Source organism: Myiozetetes cayanensis, unplaced genomic scaffold (genome assembly GCF_022539395.1).
Source record: "Myiozetetes cayanensis isolate MyiCay16 unplaced genomic scaffold, myiCay2020 scf3, whole genome shotgun sequence".
Taxonomy (NCBI): Eukaryota; Metazoa; Chordata; class Aves; order Passeriformes; family Tyrannidae; genus Myiozetetes; species Myiozetetes cayanensis.
This window is the reverse complement of record NW_026087521.1, coordinates 34,258,854-34,273,007: the sequence shown is the minus strand read 5'-3', so window position 1 is coordinate 34,273,007 and position 14,154 is coordinate 34,258,854. Positions and strand designations below refer to the sequence as shown.

Below are 14,154 nucleotides of genomic sequence, written 5' to 3'. Positions count from 1 at the left end.
TTCAGAAGTGGGCAAGAGCTGGTGCTCCGAGCAGCAGGGTTTGTGCCTGTGTGTTCCAGGGGAAAGTGTTTTTGTGCTCAAGGTTGACACAGTTTGGCCTGTGAGTTCTTTATGGACTGTGACTCGCTCCATGCTGATGATACGTTAGTACTAGGGGTGTGTAACCAGCTGAGACTGATGCTTCTGAAGCTAGCCTCTTTCTCCCTCTACTTTGTATGTGTGGCTTCTTAAAATGCATCACAGCTTTGCCTGATGTTATCTCCCGTTTGCAGGGGTAATGCTTCATACCCTTTTGCTCCTTTCCTTTTTCAGTGTGTTGGCTTGCTCAGTTGGGTTTCATCTCAGAGTCTATCAGTGCTGTAGAAGGGGAAACTGGTAACGCAAAACACTCATACAAATCCCCCCCTAGGCACTGCTGTCATGAGACATTTTTGCGTGTTTTACAGCCCTCCCTGATAACTATAGAGTGGATGAAGGGATCAAGAAACCATAATTTGACTCTTGTGGCCACATGGCTTTGTTAATATGTACAAACAGACTCCTTTCTGGGCAGCATGAATGGTATCCTGACATTTCACTGTTATCATGGTTTTTAGTTACTGTGTCTATTTCTGCATCTGTCTGATCTTTATATTACTTTCCTGTCTCAGTTAAGCATCTCAGTAAGGCTCAGTAAGCATTCTTTCTCCAGTTGGTTATATTTGTTTTCCTTTGCTTCTGGGAATCCTTTACACTGATTTCTAGTTATGTTGCAGTGTGATTTTACTGTTAAATGGGCTTTGGAAGAAAATTCCTTGCAGTTCTGGGAACTGCTTTCCAGACCACCGATGATACAGTGGCTCATTGTTCTTTCCCAATAATAACTGGGTATATTTTACACTAACAGGAGTTCAGAAGTTTATGAAGGAAGTTTTTGGGCCTTTTGTTTTGCTATGAAAATTTGTGAGTAGATTAAGAAAGCTAACACAGTTACATGCCCACAGTACTTAACCCATATAAGCATCTGATGAATTTCCAGTGTTAATAAGCGTCAATAAAATATTAGCTTACTCACTTATGCAGTGTCAGTTAACTTTCATATCTGCCAGTTGTTGTGTTGAAAACACTAGAATTTTTGCTCAGGCTCCCTAGTAAGTATTTGAATATGCACTCCTCTCCCTTCATTGGTTGCTGTTGACCAGAAAGACTTGCAGGTTTGTGCTGTGTTCTGAACTCAGGATAACCGCGGGTAGTCCCAGTTCAGTGCAATACTGGGAAAATCGTCTTTCAGTATGAGAGTTGAGCTGATATACTCATTTTCTCAGTGACAAAGCTTCAGTGAGAAAGGTCTAGCAGTGAAAATTCTTCTTTCCTTTTTTCTTCTTTCCTTTTTATTTCTTTCCTTTTTTCCCATCTCTCCAATCTGATGAAAATAATTTGTATGTAAAATCTGACTAGGATAGGACTATTTTGTTCTGTAAATCGACAGACTTTTCATAGATAGGGCATATGTTCAAATAGGACCCAGAAGTCATCACTATGAATCGAGTCTTGAGAAATTGTATTATGTTTCCTACCCACTTCTTAATAGAAAAATGTGTGTCTCACACTATCTGCTGTCACATTCAGCACCTGCAACTAAGTAATAATGAATGGGACATATAAGCCACATGTTATTGATAAGCTCAATTTCTTTGTCTTGAGCCTTGTCTTGAGTTCAGTGGTGCCTCTTCTGTGAAAGAAAAAAAATAATGGTACTTCCTTCAGAAGCCTTAGTTCATTCTTATTCTGTGTATGCAATGATTTTAGCTTTTCCACTTTCTTCAGATGGAAGGCTAGGGCTTTACATACTGTTTGCTTTAATTGTGTACCTGGATCTGTGTTGGTATTTTTCCAATGCTTCTCTAGATTTCCTGCAGCTGGCAGCCTTATTTTCTTGGAGTTTGTACTAGCATGCAGTATAGTCAAATCTGTTACCTTTCCTCTTGTAACACTGTATCCTAAAGCAACGGGAGTTCATTTTACTGTAGAAAGAACACTTATATTGGCTGTTGAGGTTTTTATCAATATCTGTTCCTCATTACTTGCTGCATTTCACCAAGCTTCATGACTACAAACCTGGTTTGGTTTGGGATTTTGTGTGTGTGTGTGTGTGTATATGTGTGTGTGTTTTTGTTTTGCTGGGAGTTTGGGGTTTTTTTGGTTATTTATTTAAGGTTTTTTATTGTTGCATCTGCCTAACAGTAGAAGAGTTCATGACAGGAGTTCTGGGTTTAAAAGCTAACCAGCTCTTCCAGTCACTTCTTTGAGACCCGGTTCTAAATTAAATTATGCTGACCAAACCCTTATGTTACTGGTATAAAAATGGACTGCTGTCTTTGATGCAAGTTTCTAAAGGAGTTTGAGACCTTGTAAGATGTAAAGAGTGCAACTGGCAAAGAAGGATTATAATGTCAAGTGTTATCTGAAAAGAAAAACTGATTCTCCAGAAAGTTTATATGGTTCTACTTGATCTGAGGATGCTATATTAGATAGTGTAGTCTTTGATTCCTCTGCTCATTGATCAGTATTTAAGCATGTATTTTGGCACATGCTGTAAGCACATCAGTCCTTTGCAAGCTGAAAGGAAATACGCAAACAGAAGGATTTGATGACACTTTAAAGTCTTCGAGCACTCAATTAGAGGGAAAGCAAGACAGAAACCTAATTTCTTCTGATTATTTTTGTGAGATTGAAATAATAAAATGCATAATACTATTTCTTCTCTTTTATTCACATTTCTGTCTTGCACTTACAGCTTGTTCTTTTTAAAGCTATGATATAGTTAATTTTTTTCCCTATGGTCTTTCTGCTCTTAAGAGGGATGAAGAAGTGACTCACTTTCTGCCTAATGCTGTCTCTAATTGATGACTCATCTGCTTATTCCACCATTAGTGGTCTTTTATGCACTGAAGTTGATCAGTAGGTGTTCCACATAGCTTCCTATTTAGACACAGACAGTTACAGTGATGATCTTTAGGCAAAATGTGCCTGGCATATTTGGCAGCAGCTTTCTGATGTTTTCCCCAATCAATCATTACAACAGAAAAGGAACCACCCACTAACAGATCCCAAAGGAAAAGGAGTGCATCTTTACAGACAGAATATTCAAAAGCTTCTGGAAGCCTTTCAGTCCTGAACAGGGATAGTACCTCTCTCACTCAAGTCCTTGGCATGTGAAACTTCTTAACATGAGAAAAGGGAAATTTCTGTCATTATGTTATAACTGAAAAGGCCTATGTATATCAGGCCTATCATCAATATGTGTTATCTCCAATTTGAGTTTTAGCACATCTTTTTCAGCTCTCCTGTTCAGAGCCCTTGTCATCGAGTCTAAACATGGTATTGAGCATTGAGTCAGCATTCAGAAATACCCATCCTGCTCACAGCAGCTCTTGTGATCTGCACTGCTAGTTCACACAATATTTGGGTAAAAAAATGTTGTTTTTAACATTATATATAAACAGTAACTGGAAGTGTTGCTTGTTTCTGTTTAGATGAGAGTCCTTACACAAAATCAGCAAACCAGGCAAAGGCACCTGATGGAGCACTGTCTGTGAGGAGACAGAGTATTCCAGGTAAGACTTGCTTTGCTTTTTATAACATCTAACTTGGTTTTGAACAACAAGGTAATACTAATCAAAATTCAACTAGTTATAAAAAGCAAATGAATTACAGTTGCTACCAAGCAACTTTATAAAGAAGGTTCCATAGGAGCTTTAAGATGTTCCCAAAATTAGGTTACCTCAAGCCTTTGCTGTGAAGAACATCCCTATATCTCTGTCTTTTGCAGCAGATTTGAGACATTGAGCACAACAACCTTTTCATCAGAGATCCATGTATTTTCAGGCCCTATGAAATCTGTTCTTTGGTACCTGGTTTAGATAGTGTAGGGAGAGGGGCCCATATTTTCTACTGCTGATTGACCAGGCTCAGAAATCTAACAGGGCAACACTCTGCCAGGGTTCTCGTCTTCATGTAATTTTCTGCCACACCTATAGCCATCCTTGTCTTTTGTGTCATCACATTGCACAATGCTGGACCTTTAGATAAATGGTTAAAGTAAGTGATCTTTGAAGCTGTGTCTCTTTTATTTACTTCAAACAAGTCTGCAAAATATGCCCATAAAAAACAAGCTTCATATGCATATTGTGCAGAAATCTAAAGGGATTTTCAACTCAAGTAATATTTTACAGAACTTTCAATGAAAACAAATGAACACTGAGAAAGGTTGCACAGGTGGAATTACTGATGTTGCCAGTCTTACCTCAAACACAGTAACCTCTGACTTGAAGGGAAGATGCATTGCAATAGAGATCAGAAACTGTAAGGTTGTGACTTAATGACTAATGTTAACTCTAGCTGCACTCCTTGGCCTAACTGTTGAACAAAGACACACAACTTACAGGGTGTCTGTGGATGGGGGATGGAGCTAAAAACCTTTACCACTGCTAGGCTCAGATCTCATCCCAGTAGCTATTGTGAACAGCCAAAGTACATTTTGTGAATGCTTTGTATGCATGTTTCTATGTGTGAGAGACCAAGCTGGCTGATTGACTGTTGGTTATAATGAACATTTTTGTTCGTTGTTGAAAATATCCTAGAGAATAAAGATTGTTATTTTTACAGTAGAATCATGCATATCATAACCACTGTGAAATGACATGACTACAGTGTCCAGCGTCCAGTTATTGTTATGAGAAAATATTTAATTATACAACATCAACAAAGGTTTTTTTTAATCCAAGTCAATACAAATCAATATTCATTGTTCTTCAGAGTGAATTAGGACCTGGTACCTTTTTGAGTAATGCTTTAGCTCATAGGTCAATAATATTTATGATCTTGGAAGTATTTAATCTTTTGATTTCTTTTTTTTGCTGTAAACTTAGTAATTATTCTTTATGATGTGGTTATTGTATTTATAAAACACTTATGCTAATGTCTGAGTACAGACTGAAGTTCATGGTTTCACATGACATTTTGAGAACTCCTGATCATTTTCACTACTGTTCTTTAAAGAGAAGGTTTGGTGAAAATTGAACTGGTACGATTTTTCTTTAGAGCATTTGGTACGATTAGGAATTTTAGGTGTTGAGTAGTCATCGTGGCTAATGACTATTTATTTTGCTTTTATTACAATATTGTTATATATTCTGGAGTTTCTGAGAGCATTGCAGATGAAGTTTTACTATATGCTCTGCATTAGTCACGGTTTATTCAGGGAGATAATGCTGACAAGTGTTTGGTGAGATGTGCTTTACTGTATTTCAGGTATTCTGAAAAAATCTATCTAAGCTTATGTATGTTCTTCAGCTTTTAATATAGTGCTCACATTTATCTGAATGCCTTGTTGCATCTCTAGACCTCAGGAGGCCCAAAGGATAAATGAGATTGAGCTGGTTGGATATTTAAAGAAATAAAAATTAAAACTTCTTCATGTCCTGACAAATTCTCATTGTAACACAATGGATGTTGTAGGTTTGAATATATAAATAACTTTGCAAAACTAAGTACTATTTTGAGAATTAACTTGAAGATTTAGGAGTTGACTGAAGTTTCTGAAAATAACCTGTGAACATTTATATCACGTGGATGCTGAGGAAAATTTGGCCTTACATTTTATATGTAAGATATCACCTCGTAAATAGCTTCTATTCTTGCTTGTCTGCAGACATTTTATCCACATTATGGATTAGTCTTGACACAGATGCAGAAGCATCCCAGCTAGTCCCAGCTTGGTTTGGCAACAGGAGGTGTACTAGTTGTATTAACTAGTATGAGACCAGAAGTAGTACAGTTGCTTTTGCTTAGGGGCAGGATCACAGTTCTGACAGTATGTAGGTCAGCTCCAAATAGCTTTTGAATTGAAAGGTATGATGCAATGAACCTAGTAAATTCTTCTGGACATGGATGGGAACACGTCAGCTGGAGTTACTGTCAGTAATCCTTACATGGAGAGCTTACCCTGTATGGAAGGCCTTCATTTCTGTTCCCCCCAGATGGTATGCCTGATAAAACATCACATTCCTGAACTGCTGGTTTTTTAAGCTTGCAGCATGGTAGTACCTGTGACAGCATAGCTGTCTATATCTACTCTTGATGCTCTGTCATTCCTTAGACATGGACAGCAGATGTCCTATTCCCAGGAAATGCTCTGCCTGTTGAATCAGCCAAGAGAAAACTTCTGGGTTTTAGCAAGGTAATTGATTTTATGCAGAGCATGCACAGGTTTGAACAGTCTGTGGAAAAAACACTAGTGAAAATACACATACAGGATGTGTGATGTAAATCTTCCAGCTTGGTATGGGATTGTGGCATCTCCCTGTGTCTGGTTAAAGTTCCTTCTCATGACACTTGAATTCACTTTAAAGAATTCCACTGCTCAGTCCTTTTGGCCAGCTATCAAAAAGGGAAGCTTTTGTTGCCGTGAGACCTGAAACTACTATACCAACTGTGAACCCCAAGAGGTGGTTTTTATCCTTCCATGTGAAACTGTATTGAAAGTGCAGTATTGATGAGCAATGACTGAGTGCACAGAGAAGTAATGTAATTCTGTAGAGGTTACATGGAGCTCAGGCTCAGTTTATTTTACAGGGAAAAAATGTTGAAATAGTAATTTTATAATTAAAGTCAAATTAGCACATACTGTGAGATCAGTGCACTGAGTTGAATTCCTTTCATCCCCAGAAGGAAGGAATGGATTAAGGATCTCCCTGGAGCAGAACTTGCTTATTCGAGATACAGAATGGATTATTCACGTGATGAGACTACATGTCATATTTACCATGTCTTCACATGGTGCAAAATCAACAAGCAACAGATCCTTTCAAAGGGATTTACAGAATTGCTGAAATTATATTTAATTCAAATTATATGCATTAATATAATGCAGTTTGAAACTTGGATTTAATATTGCATATATGTAGGTGTTTAGTTACAGTTATATATATGATTGTTTGAAACATTACTTAGCTTGACAGTCAGAATTTCTGAACTTAAAAGTGAGGCTTAAGGTAATGCCATGATGACAAGCAGCCTGCAAAGTCAGAAACAGATTTTCTCCTCCAAACATTTTAAATTAGACTGTTGACCAGTATATAATGAAACCTTATTGCTACTCTGCCCTTACAGAAACCAAGGGGGAAGTTATTGTGCCCCATTCAAGAAACTATCACTGCAGGACTAGTGTTAAAGCACATAAATAAAAACAGTGTGTTTCAGAATTCATGGGTAAGACCCTTCCCTCAGAATCACAGATGCAGTCAAAAAGTCCATCATTTAAAAATAAAGTATTTGATCCTCACTTGTTAGCTAACCTCTTGAATCCCTAGGTTTAGATCACTGTAGTTCCCACTGAGTTCCTGGACTGAGGTTGCCGGGCTTGCCGAGGGTCCGAGCAGTGCCCAGCCAAGGGTGTGCATTTAGGAAAATAGTACCTGAGTCAAGGTGTCGGTCCTGGGATTGTTTATTCCTGCAGGAGCTTTAAAAAGGACATCAAATGTTCCTGTGGCACTGACACAATGTCGAGAGCTGATGGCAATGTTCAAGAGACACTTTGAAGTCAAGGAGACCTTAACATTTGCTTCAAGATAGGCATGATCTCAGTGCTGTCCTGAATATGGGCAGGCTGAATAGCTACTCCCATGCTTTCCAAACGAAAATCCAATGTCCTCTTATCTGTTTTAACAAGATAGATAAATCAGTCAACACTAATGCTCTGCAAATTGTTCTCTTCATTCATCTATTTGTTTGGGGAGATGGAGGGGAAAGAAATGACCTCACACAAGAATAAAAATAATTCCTTTGTGAAGCAAAAATAACTCACCATAAATTTGAGACTAATTAAAATATTTCATAAAATCTGCAGCAGAAGTATCATTTTGTTTTTAGTTCAATTCTGGACATGTTTTTTATTGAGCCTTAAAAGTTACTGTTATTAAAAAATAATTTAAAAAATAGTAAAAATCACCACAGTTTTTAAAGATTAAATGGTTCAGCTTCTCAATGTTTGATTTTTGTTGATTGAATTAATTAGTAAGTTTCAGTTAAATTTGAAAATGATACAAAAGTCAACTGTTTTTCACAAAAAATGGATTTGTACCTAATCTAGTTAATATTAAATTAAGCTATTTTAAAAATCCATACTTTTACTTCTTGCATCTACTAACTTAACTATCTGCACTATAGCAGACTTCTAGACACATGAAGTCTTGTTGCCTGAAGTACTCAAGGGCTCAGAACTATTATGTGAATATACATTAGGAGAGCTATTTGATTCATCTGTGAATTCAGAGATTTGGTTTAGCTAAGAGGATTGCAGTTGCATAGCTGTCCCTTTCCTAAGTAAGTTTTTGGCACCAAATAACAAAGAGGCATAGTGGAAATATTTCCTTAAACTGAGGAAGTTTCCTTTTCTCTGGGACAGAACACAGCTGCCTGCCTTCTGCCCTGCTCAACACACCTAGCAAAAGACCCTTGAAGTCTTGTCCTCATCATATTGTGTGATCCACTGTTGTTTCTCCTCCCACATAACCCTTGTGCTCCAGCTATGCCTGCCTCTGGGACCCACAGGAGCTTTCCCGAGTTTCATTTCAGCCACATTCTACTCCACTTCGATAACTTACCTGCTGAACAGGCAAATTGTCTGGATTTATGGTGGAAGTGCATGCCCACTCTTACAAAGACAAGCAGGAAAGACCAAACGCAGGTGTTGTAAATTATTCTTTTGACATTTTCTCCACCATGGGGAGCCTCTTTTCTCTCTAACCAGTTTTTTATTATTATTATTTGTCATTTACAAGTTTTACGTGCAGCTGCAGGGATGGACTAACAGGTCAGTTGTTAAAGTAGGTCACTGTACTCTGAAGGAAAATTGTCAAGACTTTGAAGTCTGAAATTAAAATGACTAGATTTTTCAGTTCCTTTGTACATGTGTAAATACTTCACTTTCTTTCCATACTACCTGATTCTTTGAAGCACGCTATAATACAGGTTTCCAATTTCAGTGCAGTGTTTGATCTCAAAAACAGGGCTGGCCATCAAACTGAATGGAAAACAGAGTGAATGTACAGCCCTGAGCTCATCCTCTACAGTGAGTCAAGCTCTAGGATTGCTGTTAGTAGCAGTTTTGCAGCCTTGTTTGGGGGGAGTTTGGTAACAGGATTTTAATGCCAAAATAAAATGTTAAACAAACATAATTTTAGGGTAGGCTGAATTTTGAACTACTGAGCTAGAAGGGCGCACACACAAATCAAAGCTTAAAATGCCTTGCAAAGATAATATTTACAGAGCTGATACTAAAATAGTAATTACTGTATGATGCAGTGTCCTCAGTAATTGCTTAGGATGCAAAATATTCCTAGGAGAAGTTATGAAATACTAAATTATTGTAATAAAGCCAATAATTAATATCCTGGGAATTTGCCAGCTCTGAAATGTTTAAATACACAATGTATATGTCATTAGGAAGCAGTGAGGCAGTTTTCGTTTGATCCTTTGCTCTGAACCCATACAGGTGCCATGCTCTGTTTACAAAAATACAGAGATACACCTTTTTTCCCCCTCCCTGACCCACAGCCTGCTGTGCAGCAAATGTTCATATTCTGTCTCAGGCTACACCAAATGTGGCCGTCCTGAGGTGTTTGTCTACTGTCCACATCTAATGAACTCAAATGTAGGTCAGCTGGAAGCTGAAGAATTTTAAAGACCCTTCTATTTTCTTCACTGTAATCTTGGGGGTTTTGTAGCATCTAGAAATGTCTGTTTGATCCTGAAAATAAAAATATATTACTATCAGTAAACAAACAAAGGTTGTGAAGAAATAAGAAGATATTGAAGTTTATATTTATATAAAATAAATATAATTCCAGAAACCAGTCTGGATTACAGTTAGAGACAAAACATGTGATCCAGTTTTGATGTCCTTGAGTTGCCAGTATAAAATTGTATTAGCTGAATTTAATATTGTGTGTGCTGTGCCACAATTTGAATGAGGAAAAGCTCTGTACTGCATAGCATAATACTGGAATAGATGGAGTGAATTGTTTTTCTTTTACAAGATAATCTCAGAAATAAGGAAGAAATATAGAAAGTAATACAGAGAGATAGAAGGGTTTAAAAAAAAGTCCACATTGATTAAAAAAGAAATTAGACTTCTGAAGTGATCCTGGGATATAAGTTCCATTAAATGACAATGCTTAGAAAGGAAGACAGCTCCCAGGTTATATCTGTAGCTCAGCTCTTAATATTTGAACCAGGTTCAAGTGACTGACAGATGTGACAATGGATGATCCATCCCTAGTGGTTAGATGTTTACCGATGTGCAAACAATCCTCCAGAACGAGTTTTGTTTTCCTCTGTGATAAATATGGCATTGGCAAGATGCAAGGTGTTCCAGAATAGCTGTTTTCATGCTTGCAGTTAACTTGGTCCAATTTCTTCAGACTCCTGGGTTGAGTAAAACAGCAGATTTAAGCACTCCCATTATTTTTTGGCAGTGTTTCTAATGTCAGCAGCCCCCTTTTCATCATTTGCCACAGGGGAGACACCTTCTCAAGCAGCGTTGCCTGACTGATGCAGACCTCAGTCACCTTTTCTATCCTCATCAAAAATTAAACCTGCCTTGCCTTTGACTTCAGCTTCCCACAGATTTTGTAAGCACTCTGATGTCATGCATGGAGTGCTGTCTTAGCTAATGCTTCATCCTCCACTAAAATATTAGTCTTCACTGGCTAACTGGTTTTCCAGATTAAGAGCATTATTTGCCTGAGGAAACCTGTTAAAATCATCCCTGACCTTTTTCATAGTTTGCATTGTGAGAAAAAAGAATTCATTGCAGAAGTAAAATGTGAAAATAAAGTGTATGTCAGTAAAAGCTGGGTTAGGAAATTTAAGTATGTGTCTACAAAAGCACTTTTTCTCCTCAATTTGCATTTATTGCATAGACACTTATTGTGTACTTCTAAAAATCAACGCAAAATGCCACAGAAGAGACTTTAAGCATTTAGAAATCCATTAGCAGCAACCTCTGCAGTCGCAGTTATTATGGTAATGATCTTGGGTGATTTCCTAGCAGAAGCAAGCGTTTTGACCTGTGAAATGCAGATCGCAGGCTAGTAAGCTTTTCTGCACTTGAGGTGTTTATTACATCTGCAAAGTCATTTGCTGATTTTCATGTCTGATGAGAGGCTGCAGTTGCTGTATCATTTACAGGCTTCCCTTTGTGTTTGTTTAACCTGCTGGAGGTTAAGCATTTATGGAACGATCTGTGAGGCAGCTACAGAGCTATATGTCTTTTCATCTCCGCTGCCACTGAAAATTCCTGAATTTGCCTTCTCATACTTAGTATTGAAAGAAGTAAGATTTCTTTCTCATCCTTCCTCCTTCTCACCAAAATAACTTTTTGGAACGACTTCATACATATCATTCATGCAAACATGTTCCATACACAGATAAATCCAAAATAAATTTGTCTCTTGTAGAAAATGAACAAAGGTCACCAAGTTTGATTTGCCGATGATTTATTTATACATTTTTTTATAAGTCTCCTACATGCTAGTGTTTTTCAATGCTGAAAAGGATTAGAATAGAGAATAATCTAATTTCATTTCTTTTACAACAAAAGAGGGAGAAAATGCATTAAAGACAATACTGTACATTTCATTAATTTTAATCAAAGTTGGTGATGTCTGTTGAAAAATTTATTCTCCTTCTTCAGTTACAAGAGAGAGAATGCTGTAGAGGACATGTGAGGAGAGAGAAACTAGGAAAAACCCAAAGAACATTGGTTAAGACTAGGCTTGAACGAGAAGCATGGAGACAGTCTCTGAAAGAGGTACTGGACCAACTGGGAAAAATATATGGCTTCCCTCTCTCTTGGGAAGAGAGAGGAAAGCCATATACTTACTAAAGGTCACATCAAGAGGTGACAAACACAGAGATCTGTAACCTTGAGATTGTATATCTGATCACAATTTGTTCCTGGCTGAACATAAAACTCATCAATCCCAATAATCACTACATTTCACAAGAAGTTGTAAAACTCTTCTGCTGTTCTACAAGAGGTTCTTTATTATTGTAGGTGTAGTGGGTCGACCCTGGCTGGATGCCAGGTACCCACCAAAGCCATTCTCTCACTCCCCTCTGCAACTGGTCAGAGGAGACAAAATATAATGAAGGGTTCAGGGGCTGAGATAAGGACGACAGATCACTCACCAAATATCATCACAGGCAAAACAATCCCAAAATGGGGATATTAATTAAATTTAGTAAAATCAGAGTGGGATAATGAGAAGTACAATAAATCTTAAAAACTCCCACCCCTCCCTCCTTCCCAATTCTACCTCCTCTCCCCCAGTGGTGCAGGGAGACAGGGAATGAGAGTTATGGTCAATTCATCACAAGTTGTTTCTGCCATTGCTCAGAGAGAGGAGTCCTTCCCCTGCTCCAGTGTGGGGTCCCTTCCATGGGAGACAGTCCTCCATTAACTTCTCCAACGTAAGTCAATCCCACAGACAACAGTTCCTCACAAACTGGTGCAACATGGGTGGCCTTTCCTATGATGTGTAGTCCTTCAGGCACAGGCTTCTCCAGTGTGGGTCCACACAGGGGCCACAAGTCTTTCCAAGAAAGCCTGCTCCAGTGTAGGCTCCTCCTTCCACAGGTCAGCAGGTCCCTGCCAGGACCCTGCTCCAGCATGGGCTTCCCACAGGGTCACAGCCTCCTTCAGTGTGGGTCTCCTCTGTGGGCTGCAGGTGGGTCTCTGCACCCCCATGGTGCAGGGTCACAGCTGCCTCACCATGGTCTGCACCACGGGCTGTAGGGGAACCTCAGCTCCAGCACCTGGAGCACCTCCTACCCCTCCTTCTGCACTGACCTTGGTGTCTGCAGAGTTGTTCCTATGTTCTCACTCCACTCTTCTATGGCTGCAATTCCATGTACGCAATAACTCTTTTTTCCTTCTTGTGTATGTTATCACAGAGGTGTTATTGTCATTCCTGATTGGCTTGGCCTTGACCAGTGGTGTGTCCATTCTGCAGCCGGCTGGCATTGGCTGTACTGGACATGGGGGAAGCTTCCAGCAGCTTCTGGCTTTTTGGCTACCAAAACCTGGCCACAGAAACAAGTACAGTAGGCAACTGAGAAGCTAAAGTTTAATACTGACCTCTTGAAAACAACTGCATTTCCACAAGATAGCACAGCTGTGTTTTCATGACAGAGGAAAGGAGAGTATCTTCAGAAAAATGGATATTACATGAGAAGAAGATCATAAGGAATGTTCAGGTTCCCCAGTCTATTCAGAAGTAGTTAAATGTATTCACAAATTTCAGGCAGTATCTTTTTCTCTGGGTGGAAATCTGTTTAAACATTCTTATGTATACTGTTATCCATCCAGTATTGGAACAAAAATGTGTATTCAACAGAAAAAATTATTTCTGCATAATTCAATCACCAGTCCTCATGGGTCCAGTATCACTAGAGAGGAAGAGTAAGTAGTAAATCTGTGAAAACAGACCGAGTCAGTGGATTCAGAAGGGACTGAATAAATTAGTTGGCAAGAGTTTTCATATGTAAATATTACAAAGGCTGAGAAGCATTGTATCCTCTAATGTGACAGTACTGCATGTCAGAAAACTGTGGCAGGACTGGACTGGACAAAAGTAGGCAGGTTCTCATTCTTTTCCTCAACAGGACTTTGTTTTCTTGCTTTCTAAGATGGAACAGGACTAGATGGAGGGTTAGTCTGACCTAGCAGGGCATTGCTGTCTTTCAAAGCACATGACTAACAAACAAATTCTAGGCATATTCCTTTAATGTCTAATAGTTTGCTGATCTGTGAAGTTGAGGATAATTTTTTATCATTTGCCTACTTGAGTCTTTTTGCACTTCATAAAGTGCAGTTCTTTTTTGCACTTTCTTTCTCTCTACAGTTATGGATAATTAACTTGATGTTTTTAATGTTCCTAATGTATTTTCTAATACCTCTTTAAAGGACTCAATGCATGATTTCCATCTGTTTTTTTATTTGGATCTCCGTTTCAGATTTTGCAGTGATTATAATTTCAGGGCATGAAGATAGCAAGGAAATAATATATAATCTACCAAGATAACAGCTCTGTCACACCAAAGTCTGCT

General features: G+C 38.5%; 1 protein-coding gene across 11 annotated transcripts in view; it reads left to right on the top strand.

Moving 5' to 3' along the window:
- The window catches only part of GRIP1 (glutamate receptor interacting protein 1), a 323,131-nt gene that overhangs the window by 213,297 nt on the left and 95,680 nt on the right, over nucleotides 1–14,154 (top strand). For 10 of the 11 annotated variants that reach the window (XR_007630088.1, XM_050325337.1, XM_050325342.1 and 7 more), the window contains exon 2: nucleotides 3,516–3,596. The exons of the other annotated variant lie outside the window; for it this stretch is intronic. Coding sequence is in view for 9 of the 10 variants with exons in the window: in XM_050325337.1 (XP_050181294.1) it covers nucleotides 3,516–3,596 (81 nt within the window). In the remaining variant the exon portion in view is untranslated. The remainder of the gene's footprint in view (nucleotides 1–3,515; nucleotides 3,597–14,154) is intronic. 11 annotated transcript variants of the gene reach the window in all.